This window comes from Monodelphis domestica, chromosome 8 (assembly GCF_027887165.1).
Source record: "Monodelphis domestica isolate mMonDom1 chromosome 8, mMonDom1.pri, whole genome shotgun sequence".
NCBI classification, from domain to species: Eukaryota; Metazoa; Chordata; class Mammalia; order Didelphimorphia; family Didelphidae; genus Monodelphis; species Monodelphis domestica.
Genome location: NC_077234.1, coordinates 5,247,626 through 5,265,575, shown reverse-complemented (window position 1 = coordinate 5,265,575; position 17,950 = coordinate 5,247,626). Strand labels below are relative to the sequence as shown.

The 17,950-nt window shown below is 36.1% G+C and overlaps 1 protein-coding gene across 5 annotated transcripts in view; it reads right to left on the bottom strand.

Moving 5' to 3' along the window:
* FGF12 (fibroblast growth factor 12) overlaps window positions 1-17,950 on the bottom strand; it is a 578,750-nt gene that overhangs the window by 10,919 nt on the left and 549,881 nt on the right. For all 5 annotated transcript variants that reach the window (XM_007502452.3, XM_056808685.1, XM_007502450.2 and 2 more), the window contains one exon: window positions 15,551-15,749. In XM_007502452.3, the coding sequence (XP_007502514.1) occupies window positions 15,551-15,749 (199 nt within the window). The remainder of the gene's footprint in view (window positions 1-15,550; window positions 15,750-17,950) is intronic.

The following is a 17,950-nucleotide window of genomic DNA, read 5'->3' as shown; positions in this document are numbered from 1 at the left end:
AAATTAACTTAGACTTGATTGTCATTTTTATTATATTGACTTAGTTAATTGTTAGTTGTGTGTTGGTAGAATTCATTTGTAAATCGATCTGGTCCTCAGTCATTTTTTATCTGGGAATGCTTTGATGGTTTGTTCAATTCCTTTATCTTTGATAAATTTGTTTAAGTGTTCTCTTTCATATTTTGTTAATCTGGGCAATTAATATTTTTGCATATATTCATCTATTTAATTTATATTGTCAGATTTTTTTGACATCCAATTGGTCAAAATATCTCCTAGTAATTACTTTAATTTCTTCTTCTTGAGTTGTGATTTCATCTTTTGATAAGAGTAATTTGGGATTTCTTTCTTTTTTTCTAAATCAAAATAAGCAATTTTATCTTTTGTATTTTTCCATAAAAGAAGTTTCTTGTCTTATTTATTCAATTCTATTCTTGCTTTCAATTTTATTCCTCCTTTGGTTTTCAGGATTTTCAATTTGGTGGTTAATTAGGGATTTTTCATTTGTTATTTTTCTAGTTTGTTTTAATTGCATGCCCAATTAATAGATCTGCTCTTTCTCTATTTTATAATAGAAATATTTAGATATATAAATATCTCCCTTACTACAGCTTTGGCTGCATCTTATAAATTTTGGTATGTTGTTTCCTCTTTGTCATTCTTCTTAAGGAAATTATTTTTTTAAACCCTTACATTCTCTCTTAGAATCAATACTAGGTATTGGTACTGTTCTTTTACCCAATCATTCTTTAGGATAAAATTGTTTAGTTTCCAATTAATTTTTGGTCTTTCTGCTGCCCTTTGTTGAATATAATTTTTATTTCATCATGGTCTAAAATTGAAGAATTTAATATTCCTACTTTTCTATATTTGGTTGGGAGATTTTTATGCCCTACCTGTGATCATTTTTATTAAGGTGTCATGTTTTTCTAAGGGAAAAAATAAACCTCTTTCTATTCCTTTTTAGTTTTCTCCAGAGGTCTAACCTATCTAACTTTCTAAAGTTCTATTTACCTCTTTAACTTCCTTCAGATTTATTTGGATTTATTTACTTCTGAGAGGGGAAAATAAAGGTCCCTCATTAATAAAATTTTATTGTATATTTCCTCCTGTGATTCATGTAACACCTTTAGGAATTTGGATGCTATAACATTTGGTGCTTATGTATTTAATATTGATATTGTTTCATTTTATATAGAATATATTTTCTATATACTTTTATCATGATATAATGTCTTTTACTTATCTCTTTTGATTAGATGATTTTTACTTTTGCTTTGTGTGAGATCATAATTGTTGCCACTGTACTTTTAATTTTTTTGAAGTTTAGCTAAAGCATAATGAATTCCACTCTAGCCCCTTACTCTTACTCTGTGTGTTCCTGCTTTAAATATGTTTCTTATAGACAATATATGTAAAATTGTGCTTTTTAATACATGCCTTCAATACATACCTTTTTTCCCATTTTATAGTTGACATCATCACATTCACATTCACAGTTATAATTACTAATTTTGTTTCCCTCATCTTATTTTTACCATTTACACTTATTTCTCTCTTCTTTTTGCCTTTTCCCATAAAATGATCTTGCTCCCTACATCTGTCTCCCCAAATTCACTTTCCTTTTTGTCCACCCCTGTTTCTATTATTCAGGGTAAGGTAAGTTTCTCTACCTAGTTGATTGTAGATGGTTTTCTCAATTTGAGTTAATTCCAATGAGAGTAAAAATCAAGCATTGCCCATCATTCCCAATTTTCTCAACTGTATTGACTCTTAGGTGCCTCTTCATGAGAGCTAATTTACCTCATTTTATCTTTCTTTTTCTTCTTTCTGTGTATTTCTCTTTCTTGTCCTTTGATATTTTTATATCAACCCATCTTATTCTCCCTTTCTCCTTTCTATGTATACTTCTTACTGCCCTGATAGTAATAAAGTTATTAAGTAATGTAAGTACTTTAAGCATCTCAAGCATCTTAACTGCTATTCACATTAGGGTTATAGAGGCATAGAAAGGCATTTTCCCACATGAAGAAAATAGCTATTAAAATGTCTTTGTATCATCTTTAAATTCTTTCATCACCAGCAAATGAAAGCTGATGTTGTTCCCCCAGAGTGAAATTTTATTTTCACTTAAAATGAATTTTCTTGAAATTTCTAAAGGAAATTCAACCATTATGTGTCCTAAGATAAGACACATGTCATGCTCAAAGTTCATTAAAAAGATGATGCTAAAGATGGCAATAATGAAAGATATTAGTATATTACAGGCTGTAATCCTGTCACTTTGGATAGGAAGGTACCTGCTCATTTCTGGATCTTGCTTTTTCAGGAAGAACTTTTTTTTTTTTAAATATATTTTATTTGGTCATTTCCAAGCATTATTCGTTAAAGACATAGATCATTTTCTTTTCCTCCCCCCCCCAACCCCCCATAGCCGACGCGTAAGTCCACTGGGCATTAGATGTTTTCTTGATTTGAACCCATTGCTTTGTTGATAGTATTTGCATTAGAGTGTTCATTTAGAGTCTATCCTCTGTCATGTCCCCTCAATCTTTGTATTCAGGCAGTTGCTTTTTCTCGGTGTTTCCACTCCCATAGTTTATCCTTTGCTTATGAATGGTGTTTTTTTCTCCTGGGTCCCTGCAAGTTGTTCAGGGACATTACACCACCACTAATGGAGAAGTCCATTACGTTCGATGATACCACAGTGTGTTTGTCTCTGTGTACAATGTTCTCCTGGTTCTGCTCCTCTCGCTCTGCATCACTTCCTGGAGGTTGTTCCAGTCTCCATGGAACTTCTCCACTTTATTATTCCTTTTAGCGCAATAGTACTCCATCACCAACATATACCACAGTTTGTTCAGCCATTCCCCAATTGATGGGCATCCCCTCATTTTCCAGTTTTGGGCCACCACAAAGAGCGCAGCTATGAATATTTTTGTACAAGTCTTTGTGTCCATTATCTCTTTGGGGTACAGACCCAGCAGTGCTATGGCTGGGTCAAAGGGTAGATATTCTTTTGTCGCCCTTTGGGCATAGTTCCAAATTGCCCTCCAGAATGGTTGGATCAGTTCACAGCTCCACCAGCAATGAATTAATGTCCCTACTTTGCCACATCCCCTCCAGCATTCATTACTTTCCTTTGCTGTTATGTTAGCCAATCTGCTAGGTGTGAGGTGATACCTCAGAGTTGTTTTGATTTGCATCTCTCTGATTATAAGAGATGTAGAACACTTCTTCATGTGCTTGTTAATAGTTTTGATTTCTTTATCTGAGAACTGCCTATCCATTTCCCTTGCCCATTTTCAGGAAGAACTTTAAAAGTTCACTTAAGCACATGAATTATAAGGTGACTTGAAAGCTATTATGTGCTATTAAAGAAATGATGTCTATATTTACTTTGTAAGTAATATCAATTCAGAGTCTTATAAACCTGAAGAGTTACACAAAAGAATTCACTTCATGAGAAGGATAGAGCAGAGGATTCAGCTATTCTAGTTCCTAGCTTCAAAATCAGCATATGCTACTCCTTGGCCTAGGCTTAACTGCCCTGCCTGAGCAATAACTGCATGTGTTTCTCTCACCCATTTCTTAAAATTCCAATATTCTTTCAAAATTCAGGAATAGTGCCATTTTCTCCAGGAATCATTTCCTGATACACTAGCTGGCAACACTTCTCTTTTCTCAAATGATCATATACAATTTCTAATATGTGCGGATTCCTTCCCCCAAGAAATGAGTTCCTTTCATTTAAGGGTTATTTTTAATTTATCTTTGTTTAGAGAGTGTTATGAAGGCTTAAGTGTTTAGTGAATGTTTATTGTCAATAACTACGCCAATCTAAATGAAAAACAGTAATAGAAGGAAGTCATCATCTGAGGAACTAAAAAAAAATAGTCCTAGTGGAAAGTTCAGAAAATGGTCTTGGTCTAATGGGAAGAATGATGGGGCACTTCTTGGGCAGAATAGTGTACACATTGTAAAAGTCATTCCCTGGTTTGATTTGTACTCTGTTAATAAATTAGTTTTGAGAAATCTGGGAACTACCTGGTAAGGGAAATTATGACTTCAGTTGAATCAGCTCTAGAATGAAGATAAGTTGGTTGACAAATATGAAATAATTTCATTTTAGCTAAATCTTCTACGCAGATGTAATTTGATGTACACTTCATATATATTCTTAAGTCTATGTTTATGGATGTGAAATTAGGTTATGTGGTATAGACTGAGGCCAGAGTTCTAAGACAAAATTTTAAATAGATATTTTTGGCATTCCCACCTCACTTTAGGAATCTTCCTCTGCTCCCACTGATCCCACTATGTTCTGCTTCCAATTATTCCTTTTTTCTACTCTGGGTTAGACTACAAGGCCATTACCATGTCTTCTGACTCTCAGATTCTATGATTCTGTGAAAAGACCACAAACTTTGTGAGGACACATTCTCTTTTTTCCCTAACTCCCATATTAAGAATACTATTTGCATATATAAAGTATTTAATAAATCATGGATGCCGCAGTCAGTTTGGACTAAAGCTCTTATCCTTGATCAAAGCCTCCCTCCCCAACAGAGCCCTTTCACTCCCCAAATGATTCATTCTCCCAATAAACAGGGATATGAGTGACTCAGTGATGGCTCTCACCTCTATAACCAATCTGGCTAGAGACCTTCATAGATTAAATCTCCAGATGACTACAAAGAATCTGACACTTTATTGCAGAATTTGAAAAAATTACCAATCACTTAAAGGTTATAAAAATAAATCTATCTTTTCAGGCTATGCACAACCTATGCTAAAGTGAGGAAGACTAATCTGGGATGGACAAGGAAACCTTAGAGACTTTTGATTCAGTACCTGAGGGCATAAAGGAGTTGGAGAGTTGTATAGTTTTTTTGCTTTACTTAATATTATCATAGGAAGCATTAAATGGTGTTAGGAAATTTGAAGGAACATGTTCTGGAAAGACTCTACTTGGCAGTTAACAAGCTATGGGCTTTCCAAATGATATTCCCCAATAAGTTTGGGCAAAAAAGTCCCATGAATTTCTAATATAGTTCGGAGTTGAAAACAAAGTGATATGCAGTCTTCTTTTAGACATCTAGCAGAAGATATACTTGTGAGAAAGAAAGATAAGCAAGAATAAATGAGAAACATTCCCAAGAAATGTCTCTATTTTACACTATATCCAGGAGTCAGCAAAGCAACTCCTCTGAGTGATAACAGCAGTAAATAAAAAATACAACAAGGGTGCCTGAGGAAGGGAGGTAAGGGAATGAAATCCTCTATTCACTTGTCAGGCCAGACTCTTTGTTTTTACTAAATGTGTCCAGTGACTACCATATTCATTATTGACTAAATTTCTTTGTTTATGGCTTCCCCTCAAGTGCCTACTTATAATACCTCCTTCCTGTAAAAGGAGAACATACCTTAGAAGTCATTGATGCACACACACTATTCATTTTACAAATGAAAATATTGAGCTCCAGGGAGAAGAAATCACTTTCCCAAATCACAGGCTAATGAAGAATGACTGTTGTGAGCTGTAACCAAGTCTTTTTGAGAGAAATGACATGTATTCTCACACACACAAATTAAGAATTTCAAAACAGACCTGGCAATGTTGAGGTAGACTGCAACTAACAGTATGGGATGAGCAGGAATCACAACGTAATAGATGAGGGTGGAGTCAATTTTGAAGAAAACTACACATTCCTCTAGATGGCAGTGAGCAGAACATGCATTTCATGCACCAAAGATCACGCTTCTTGGCAGAAATGTGAGTATGGAGGATTATGACGTATGAGAGGAAGCAATGAGACCAGAACTTATAAAATTTGAAGTTCATAAAAATGAGTAAAGTGAACTAAGACTGTAAAGGGAAATTGCCATTAGATTGTGAAGGAAATTAAATTCCAATCAAAATGGCTTCATGGAGACAATAGAGAACCACTGAAGTTTAGAGTGTGTGTGTGTGTGTGTGTGTGTGTGTGTGTGTGTGTGTGTGTGTGTAGGAAGAATCAGCAAGACGTAGCAGATTATTGGCTAGGTTAGAAAAGGGAAATCTACTTCTTTAAGTTATTTCTATCTCATGTATTTCTAGCCCATAGACTTAGCACCCAACATGGTGTAGCATCCTTGCTCCTAGCTTTGCTCCTCTTTTGACATCTTCACCCATCTTCAATTTCCCCCACTCTCCCCACTGCTACCATTTGTTTCTTCCTGAGTCAGGGAATATTTTCATTTTCAAAGTTTCAGAGACCTAAATAAAGTCTTTGCAAATTGGACTTCTTTCTCTGAGAATATCAGAATATCAGAGATCAGAATATTAGAGAATATCAGAATATCAGCCCAGTCTAACTGGCATGGATGGACTGGAGAGTGACTTGAAAGAGGAGGAAAATGGAAGAGAAGGGCATAAAAATTGGTGTCTTTCCTTGACAGAGGGTATTCAGCAGCTGGGCCTAATGGTAGTGAGGGATGTCACCAGTTTGAATTTGGGGGAGTTGTAATAGCAACTGTTATTTGCAGGAATAACAATGCAATGAGAGGGCAGAGCAAGAATCTTCATCCTTTGTGTTGTTTTGGAAGACTCCTGGGGTGTGATGGGGTATAAGTAGAGGTTAGGGTTGAATGCAGATGGCAATGATCTCAAATGTAAGGTCCATTGATCTGTCTGAAGAAATTCTCTAATTACCATCTCATGATTGCTAAACACAGGATGCAGGGGTGGAAGGTTGGTGGTCGGGGTGGTCATTAACCTGTCAGGAAACATGAGTCAGAGATAATGTTCTTTGCTTCAAGCCTATACTTGGGAGAACCTTGACATTGAAAATGTCAGCCTCCACAAACTCAGTATTAGCAAAGATGTCTGTCTAGTTTGACCTGGACTTACAGACACTCTGATTCATTTCATTATTGCATGGTGCATACGCTTGAAGCTGGAAAACTCTTGTACATAATAATTAGCTAGTAATAATGGGCTCAGAAAGGTGCTGAAAAAAGGGAGGGTGGATAATATGTGTATGCAACAGAATGTTTAGGTCTAGGGACATTTCTATAGTTCAAACAAGAATGGAGTTGCTTGGGCAATTATTTTGGCTTCTTAGATGTCCACATTTTTCTTTCTAAGAACTATTCCTTAAGTTCTAAAAATCTGGGCTTTTGAAAAATAGGATCTCAAGAACTTTCCCCAGTGTAGCACTTTAGAACTCAATCCATTTTTCCAGCCCTACAAAACTTTCACTATACATCAGGTTAAACTGCTTCTGAAACCTCACTTCTATCAGAGAAGCATTCTTGGTTTGGCAAAAGATAAGCTTATAGTTTTTCTTTACTTCTAATTACTTGATCTCCTTCTAGATTTGAATCTAAAAATCTAATAATTCTTCATTTTTCACTTAGATTATGTCCTTTCCCAATTCCTACCCATATCATCATCACCCTAACCCTTCATAAGAAGAGTGACCATATTTTGTGATTGTTTACCATAATGCAAATGTATTTATTCATGTATTGAGTGAATTCTTCTGTCCTCTTATTGTGTGTCCTGAAGAAGGCTTTCCATAGGTCTTTGTCTCCTTTAGTTAGTAAAATGCTAAAGGTCAAGGTCATAAAGTCAGACTATCCTGCTTACTTTGAATACTTTAAAAATCAGTGCTGTGTAGACAGTAAACTTACACCAATCTTCTGGTGGACGAATATATGTTAATAAGATCATTTGAAGGAAAGACTCCCTTAAAGCAGTATTTGAAGAAATATTCAGGGATTATTTGAATAGTAATTGGGAATGGATAAAGATTCAATGAGAGTATAAAGAAACTAACTTGATTTGAACACTTGCAGGTAAAACTCAAGTTGAGGCTATCCAATTCTAATATACAAACAATCCATTCTATTGGAAATGGTTTGACAAAAGCTTAACAAATGTTTGTTGAGTTGAGATACACACATGTATATATAGCTACATATGTATGTATGGACATATGTGTGTATGTATATTTAAGGACAAAGTGTGCTCATGGAAATTTTAAACATGCTTTGAGTGATAAATACTGGTTCCCAAAAGTTTGAATGCACTTATGGACTTTAATAGCTTAAAACTTCACTAATATTTTAATTATTCTGTATTTAATTAGCTTCATTTATTTGCTCATTCATTCATTCAGACAGCTTTACAGATTCAGAATCTCAGTGGAAGAAGTAACATTAGGAAAATGCTTCACATTCTGAGCCAAAATATGACTACAACTTCTACCCAATGGCCTTAGTTCTGTTCTCTAAGGCTGGGGAGCATAATCCTACTTTCTGTGTTAAATAATGGTCTTTATAATTATTGGAAGCAGCTCTCCTAGCCCTACCCCTTTATGAAGATAGTAAATGATACCATCTAGATCTATTGTTGGGGGAAGTTAGAAGGGAGGGAGTGGATTCATTTCATCTCTTCACTTGTGGAATCTATCCAAGACAATAGTTCTCAGGAAAATTGGAAGCTTAATGGGTCATGGAATGATTTGTTCAGTACTTCCCCAAGTCTTGATTTTCAATTTTGCTTCAACAAGTCATGTAGATTGTAATGAAGGGACAGTTTACTTTCTTCAAATGGAACAGGGCCCACTTGATGCAAAACTGGCAGCTTGTTGGAAATGAAATGGCCTATCCCTTTTCTCATGTACCAGATAAAATATCCCATCTCTCTCTTGAATAAATATGTAAGAAAAAGGCATAGATCTTAGTGAAGAGGCATTCAAGCAGTAGCAGGCAACCTGACTTACCTAGAGCAATAAGATAAGGCCTTGGAGCTCCTAGACCCTAGAATCTAGGGAAACTGGCCTAGTGGTGAATCACTAAGCATTTATTAGGGCCTTATTATGAACCAGGCACTGTGTTAAGTCCTGGGGATTAAAATAAAATAAACAAAAACAGGTAAAAAACCATCCCTGTCCTCCTGGATGAGATGCTAAAGGAGGAGATAATATGCAGATATCTGTGTGCACAAAAGAGACTATGATAGAACAATAGTGAGCATCTACAGGAACAAGTTCCAAACTGTTTCTCCCCAGACATATAAACTTCCTGCAGATCAGGGTGACTCGAGCTTGGAACAATGATTGATTTTTCCTCTCCACTTAGTAGTAAGACTTTCATTTGTTGAATATGGTAGATAAAATTTCATTGATTCAAAAACTTAACACGGAAATTCAGGAAAGGGCTATGGGACACTTTACATGACAAACAGACTCCATTGCCATCGTATTTTCAGTAATAATTATGTATTAAGTTTTTTGTTTGTTTTTTTTTTTTTGGTAGAGACTCATGGTTTGACATATTTTACCATTTCTTAGTGTGGAAAAATTGTACACTGACACAGATCATAGTTATTTAAGATATAAGAAGGTTGTCTGAGAGTTAGAAAAGTGAAGAGACTTGTCACTCGGTCAGTGTGTTAGAAGCAAGAAGAGAACCTCTATTTTCTATGCTGGTTTCCAAGTTAGCTCTTATCCACTTGGTTCTATTATTCAGATTATTATATACCTTTTGTTTTAGTAATTTGTCATGGATTGGTAAATCTGTATTAAGCTCAGAGTGTGAAGGGGCTGTCTATATGTTATAGAGGATTCACCCCCTACACATATGTATAGCTATCCATGAGATAAGCATCTTCTCTAGCACCTGTCCATAGCTATCAGGGATCTTAGTTACCAGAGGGAGTTTCTTCACTCAATAATTCCCTTTAGCAATGAAATTCCAAACTCTATGCACTGTAATAGCAAAACCCTAAAATTCCTGAGAGTAACTCGCTCCAGATCTCTTTGTGAGCAGAAGGTTTGAATGCACACACATTATATTATATATATCATATTATTGTTATCATTATTACTAATAATGATCAGTTTAATGAAAGATTGAATAATTAAACTCTCTTCCTGGAGTAAAGTAGCTTAACCATATTAAGCTTTGAGGTAAGCTCATTTGTTTTTTATGAAGAGCAGAATTTTTTCAAGTGGCTTTGTTTTTAGGGAGGGGGACATATTCTTGCCTTCACCTCCACTCTCTCCCAACACTACAATGAATGTAATGATCCTTATATGTGAATTTTAAAATTCCTCAGACTATACCTTAGAAGATTTGGTTAAGCTACTCCCCTATTATAACAATGGAGGTACTTGGTCAGGAATGTATTGGGAATTTTAACATTACTCCACCCATACTTAGGCATACTTTAGGGGAAGATAAAGTTGTAAACTCCTTACTGAACAATGAAAAGTCTCCAACTCATACTTATAGTGGAGCAAAAACCTTAAGCTAGGTGTTCTAATTTTGGATCTAATACAAAAGGGTTCTAAGTACCTATAAAGGTTAAATTAATCACTAAAAGGTCAAGCAACTTACAAAAGGCAAGCTTAACAAAAGAGATGTGAAGTACTCAGAGGATTTAATCTAACCAGAGAAGGTGAGACCTAAAGAGTGGTGAGAACTAAGAATAGGCAGTCCTGGGGAAAATGTATTCTGTGATTGGTAGATGTGAAATTTTAGGGGAGGTGACATGAGAGAAATTTCTCTTTAAAAGGAGTTGGCTCTCTGAATTTAGGGGGAGTTTGGACTAGTTGGGGTTCAGACTAGTTGGAGTTTGGAGTTAGTTGGAGGAGCTGGGTCTCTGAAACTCAATTCAGGAGTTGAGGATTTCAGTGAAGGACTGGAGTTTTCCTTGGGACAAATCTTGTGGTGAGTGATTAAAGACTGACTAGTCTCTCTTAAGGCTCAGGCCTAGGCCATTTGGCCTAGGCCCTTCATACTATTTTCTCTCATTCTCTCTCTCTCTCCCTTTCCTTAATTCCTTCATTTGTATTAATTAAAATCTCCATAAAACCCAGCTGACTTGGGTATTTTCATATTTGGGAATTTTTCCCATGGTGACCACTTATTTTTTATTTGAATCAAGACACTAAAAATTATCTTTACAGTTTTGTCAATTCACTGTCTTGAAACCCACATTTTCTCAGTCACATATACTAACTTGATCTTTTGTTCTAGACCTGGTCTCTTCTCTTTTGTTCAATACACCTATTCCTAAGTGGTAAAATAAAGTGCAAACAACTCTTCATTTAGCTATGTTTTTTTGCCATTTCATTCTTAAATGCAGATAGATTCTTTGTAAAATATTTTGCAAATAAATTATTCATATGCCATCCTCACCAATTAAGAAAGATATACTATTAACTGAAGATGAAAAGAAATCCTTCAAATTTGGGTCACCTTGACTCCCATGGAGTATACAGTATGTCTGGTAAGATAAGGAATTTTAGGGTTTGATCTGTAGGTTTACAATATAAACACAAAGCCAGGATGCTTTCTCTGGCACTATAATTGCCTTGCCACTCAGAGAGTTTTTCTAGCTACATTTTTTCCCTTATTGATGATATCTCACTTTTCTTCTTCTAAAAATAATGTAGTACTTTCCTTTCCTTAAAGTAATGAAAAAAGACTAAAAATCCATAAAAATGTACCCATCTCTCCAGCGATTCACTTTGTCTCCTAAATTTTTGATATTTATATTCTCACATTGTCTGTACTTTGTGGCTAGTTTATATTACTTGAAAGACTGAAGGTGGAGGATAACTTTTAAAGTAAAGCTTAAGTGAAGACAGAAAGAAGGAGGAAGAGGAGGAGGAGGGGTAGGAGAAGGAGGAGGAGGAGGAGGAGAAGGAGGAGGAGGAGGAGGAGGAAGAGGAAGAAGAGGAAGAAGAGGAAGAAGAGGAAGAAGAGGAAGAAGAGGAAGAAGAGGAAGAAGAGGAAGAAGAGGAAGAAGAGGAAGAAGAGGAAGAAGAGGAAGAAGAGGAAGAAGAGGAAGAAGAGGAAGAAGAGGAAGAAGAGGAAGAAGAGGAAGAAGAGGAAGAAGAGGAAGAAGAAGAAGAAGAAGAAGAAGAAGAAGAAGAAGAAGAAGAAGAAGAAGAAGAAGAAGAAGAAGAAGAAGAAGAAGAAGAAGAAGAAGAAGAAGAAGAAGAAGAAGAAGAAGAAGAAGAAGAAGAAGAAGAAGAAGAAGAAGAAGAAGAAGAAGAAGAAGAAGAAGAAGAAGAAGAAGAAGAAGAAGAAGAAGAAGAAGAAGAAGAAGGGGGAGGAGGGGAGGAGGGGGGAGGAGGGGGAGGAGGGGGAGAAGGAAAAAGAAGAGGAGAAAGTTGATGATGATGATGATGTTGATGATAAGGGTTTTTTCTCTCCAATTAGCAATGCATTCTCTCTTAGTTGGTGAGTGTTGTATGCAAGTGATTAATTGGCATAATGCCTAGCAAGGTATGAATGAAATGGCAAGAAAAACACATTTGAAGCAGGGAAAAAAGGATGTTCAGCAGAAGGACAAGGGGAAAGCATAGGCTACAAGGAAAGCTCATTCATCGGAGTTTAAATCTTCATGTACTCAGTATATTGGAGGATTTTTGGTTCATAAAGTCACGAGTGAATCTTACAACAACTTCCTAAATTTATCAAATTCTAAGTTCAAAGCAAAAGGGAAAATTTGCCTTTAATATTTTAATATCACCTTGCTATTTTCAAAAATCCCAATAGTAACCCCAAAATGGCTATACTTTGAAATTCACACAGGACATCAAATGTATTATGAACCACTTCTCATGTTTTACTTTTCTTTAGGAAGAAAAGTCTAAATTCTTAACCTTTAAAATGTTTCATGCAATTTTAAGTCAATTAACCTGTTATGTGCTTCCAAAATTCTACATCCTTTTGGGACTTACTAGACCATTTACTGTGAAGTACTGAAGAGATAGCATCAAGAACATTTGAGTCAGAGTGTTGCTTTGGCATTTCAAAACACAGAAAATTGCTTCATTTCCTCCACTTGAAGGGAGAACCATAGCAATTGCTCCAAGAAGCAATGAACTTTAGGACTAAATGTCAAGAACATGATTTCTAGCTACTTGTGTGTGTGTGTGTGTGTGTGTGTGTGTATGAGAGAGAGAGAGAGAGAGAGAGAGAGAGAGAGAGAGAGAGGGAGGGAGGGAGAGAGAGAGAGCGAGCTCTTTTGCAGAAGTCTGGTGAAGCCTACTGACATCTCAAAATATTTTTTCAACAAATAAAATAAAATATAGCAGATTACAAAAGCAAAAGTATGAAATCCAATGATCAAAATATATTTTAAAAATTCACAACACATTTGTGGTTTAAGAGTCACTGATCTATTTAGTTTGTCTCTTCAAGAGTCATCTACTATTTTTTCCTCCTCTCCACGAGTATTTCTTTATATTGTTTCCTTGAATATATGTGCTCTCCAATGCCAGTCTTATCTCCTCTCGTGACTTCAATGACCATCTCTATGTCTTCTGAAATAATGTATTTAGCTTCTACTTCTTTCTAGTTGTCTCATCTCCTATTGGCTTCCTATCTCTATTTGATATTCCTACCATGACACTCTGATTTCCTTGATGACAAGGTCTGTTTTCTCTTTTTTTGTTGTTGTTTTTTACATTGAGTTTGGTATATGATATATATGATATATAGCAGACAATCAGAAATTCTTGTGGATTTGACTAGACTTTGATGGTCCAACAGAATTTTGAGCTCAACATGCCCTAAATTGAATTAAATAGCAAAATTAGGACATTGCTTCCATTTATGCAGATATGTTTATATAGAAAATATATAGTCACGGTGACTTTAGTTATCTTTTTTGACTTGGCAGATTGAGGAATCATGCATTCACCATAAATATTCTATTCCCTGGTATTCAAAAAAACCAAACAAATAACAAACTCATATTTATATAAATAACCCTTTGTAGGTCTCCAAGGGATTTTTGCATATATTACATCATTAGGTCCTTACAACAATCCTATAATGTAAGTGTATTACTGTCTCCTTTTTATAGATGAGGGAACTGAGGCCCTTAGAATTTTTTTTTTTAAAAACCCTTACCTTCCATCTTAAAATCAATACTGTGTATTGGTTCCAAGGCAGAAGAGCAGTAAAGGCTAGGCAATGGGGGTTAAGTGGCTTGCCCAAGGTCACACAGCTAGGGAGTGTCAGAGACCAGATTTGAACCCAGGACTTCATGTTTATAGACCTGGCTCTCAATCCACTGAGCTACCCTTAGAATTTAAGTGTCACACAGCTAGTTTAGTACGTGAGTTAGTACTCAAGCCTAGAAATTCAAAGGTCTGTTCATTCTGCCTCTTCTGCCCCTAATAATCATCTTCAGAGGTGAACTTTGCTATTACCTTCTAGGCTTTAGATACTTTTATCCTACCTCTGGAATACATCCTGCCTTATATAGCTAGGCTATGGAGACTCTGGTTTGGTAATTCAGTTCCAGGGGGAAAGGACTTGAACATAAGATAACTCAAAAGCAACAGTATTTGATTTTTGTATCATACATATACGTGACACCTTATGGCAATGGCTTTTGGAGAAATGGAGAATATAATTTTATAATCAAATCAGGGGATTGCTGAAATTGGAAAATAATCCTCTGTTCTTTGACTTCTCACTGTCTGAGTAGGTCCCTTTTTCCCCTCAGGGTCTGAATTTTCTCCTCTCCTAAATGAAGGTGTTGGATTAGATACCAATCAGATCCCTTCCAGCTCTACATCTCAGGATCCTACTGTCCTTTGCTTGGATCAGAAAGACAGGAAAGAAGAAAATAATGCAACCAATGCCAAAACTAATTTGGTCTGGCTACATGACAGAAGGCAATTTGAATGAAAAAAAATCCAGGTCACCAGGTAATGGAATGATTACTTTTGTAGAAATGTATACCAAAGCATAAACTAGGATATTCAAGAACCAGTTTTTATTTAGTGACCAAGGGAAATTAGGTTTGTAGGCTAGAACATCTTTATGGAAGTTAGAAAGCAAGAAGGATTTTTCAAAACCAGCCACGCTCCACTTTTTTTCTTGAAGAGTGCAGAGGAAAATGAATACATCACTGGGGAATGTTTTAGTTGCCTGAGAGTCATACGCTTCATCAACAAGAATACAAAGATTCTTGTCTGAAAATGAACAGGGAACTGAGGACATCATGTTGTCTGATGGAAAAAAGGAGACAATCCAATTTAAAAAGATCAATGTTATTCCATGGAATAGCATTATCCGGAACTTCCAAATCTGTTACCTCTCCACCTCTCTTTACATTTTGTGATGATTTATATCATCCAAGAATCTTCTAAAGGCTGTGCAAAATGAAAATCTGTTCTTTCCTATTGATAGAAGATAGGAGAGAAGAAAGCAATTCAAACTCTGAGTGGCATGGGCAAAAGATCATAAATTTGGACGTTTGGAGCTGGAAGTAGCTTTTGGAAGTCATCTAGTTCAACTGCATTTTGGAGCTGAAGGAACTGAGAGGTGAAATGCCTTGCTACAGAGGAGTAGCAAAAAGCAGAATCGGTGTACAAACCAAGAATATCTTATAGTTTCCCACAACTGATTTGATGACCTTTTGGGGTGTCTACCCTCTCTGAAATGAAGAGTAATTTTGGGTTAAATGAAGAGATAAGGGTAATGAAGACAACATCAGGGAGAAAATGCAGATGGAGGCTTCACTTACCTTCAATGGGTTTAGGGACAAAGTGTGATGAAGGTTTGGTTTTTTTCACTCTGTTTCCTTTCATGATTTGACCTTCTTTATTGAGTCCCAGAAACCAGGCTCTCCCTGATTCCTGCTGCCGGTAAAGTGTGGAAGAATAGATAACATAGTAGTTTTCAAAGACAGATTCCTTAAATTTGCACTCAGGTGTGAAAACATCCTGTAGAAAAAAGAAAATAGAGACAAAACAAAAGGAAAAGGAAGGAATTAATCAGCAGTTACTTTAACTTGACGGTGCTGAAAGACTCCTCCTGGAAGGCCACATAAGTTGATTGAGCCCAGTTTCAAAGATACTTTGCCATATAAAACCCTCAAAGAGTATAAAACACTCCCAGGCTGTAAGGTCTTCTCCTTCAGTTGGAATTTTATTCAAAATCACATGTCCTGCTAATCTCCATGACTGACAAATAAACTAGGCTGATCCATATTTGCACTGCAATTCTCCAACTAGTGGCTTATTCATTTTAGTAACAAGTATTCTTGCCAAGGGCTCCTTGACACATTACAAATGACATCACAAATTCGGTTTGCCCTGGGCACAAGAGATTAAAGACAAATATATGCCTCATCATGTTATGAAATAGTTAAGGCCAGTGAAGAGTGTTCAGAATATCTTGGATTCAGCCTCTGATTTTTTTTTTAATACAAACAACTTCCTGCATTAATTTTGTCCAATATCATAAACATTTCAGGTCATAAATTTGTTTTTTAGTTGAATTTCTATAAAAGAATCAGAGAAACTCAAGAGCTAGAAAGGTCCTTAGCAACTATCTAGATCAGCCAAAATCTGAGGGGAAAAAAATCTCTGCTATTCCCGGCCTGAAAGTAATCATCTAGTTTTGTGTGATATCAACCTGTGATGAGGAACTCTTTACCTCCCAAAACACCCTACTGCAATTTAGGAGAGCTTTATTTTCTTTAGGAAATTAGTCCTCATATCAAACCTATTTCTTCCTCTTGGCAACTTCTACCCACTGCTGCTAATTCTGTTCTTTTGATCCCAGAAGATTGAGTTTCCTTTTACTTCCATATGACAGATTGTCCTCAAAGAATGGGAAAGTTACCAATCATGTCTTTCCAATGACTTACGTTTTTGAGATTGAAGATCACCCTTCACTATCCAATCCCATTATAGAATGATGTCAAACTAAGTCGCTTTCCATGTTTCCATGTTCCTCTGGGCATTGTCAAAGTTATCAATTTTTCAGTTAAAATTGGATCTGAATACAAAATCCCAGATGTGTCCCAAGAAGAGCAGAGTATGGTGTGACTATTACCTATCCAGTGTTAGATCCTTATTAGCCTCAAATAGTATGAGATTTGTAGCTGCCATATTAATCATCCCCTCCAAAGCCTTACAGAACTTGGACACAATTTAAAAGGTAATATAAATCAGCTGTTTGAAAGACACCCATGATAATGCGGGGGGGGGGGGGCATTATGGGAACTGCCCCAGTGACTCAGTAAAATATTTGTCACTGCCATGGTGAAAACAAACAAAAATATATTAACACATTACATATATTTCTTGAAGAAGTCGTGTGAGTTTTTTTCCTGAAGTCAAAAGAAAAAAAGGGTTCAGAGGAAGAAGATAATCAAATCCACTGTAATTCTTGCTAGAAAGAAATTGTGAGTATGGACACATATGACAGATATTCTGTGTTTGGTGACGACCTCGGCTCTTTGCTGTTTCTCTCGGGTAGTGTCGCTTGGCTGTAACACGCCAAGTCCTAAAGAGTATCCCTACGTTTCATGACTAAGCACTTCTGTCCAGACTTTGTCAATTGCTCAGGGCTTTTTCCAATTGTGTTCAAATTTTAGTGAGCCCCTTTGACATTTTCTTGGCGATTATACTGGAATGATGTGCCACTTCCTTCTCCATCTCATTTTACAGTTGAGAAAACTGAGGCAAACAGGATGAAGTGATTTGCCAGGTATACAGTTAGTGTTGGCTTCAAACTCAGAAAGAAGAGTCTCCCCGATTATGGGTCCGATGCACTATCCATTGGGAAACCTAGCTGTCCTTAGGAAAGAGTTACTGATGACTAAACCTCAGTGACAAATGACCAAAAACTCTTCCTTGCAGCTGATTCTTTCCCTGATCATTATTTTGTTGCCTCCACTAAGAAAATCTTGGGCACGAACCCTGAGAGGCCCCAAAAGAGTAAGTTTCCTTGAGAAAGAAATATAAAACTAGAAGAAGATCCTCTCCACATTTCAAATATATTAACCATTAATTAGCCAATTACAAAGAGGATGGAAGCCATGATTAGGAATGGCAATGGAGCCAGTTTCATTTTGCTTTGCAGCATTGCTAATCTCAAACACACTAGAGAATCAAAATAAATAAATAAAAAATAA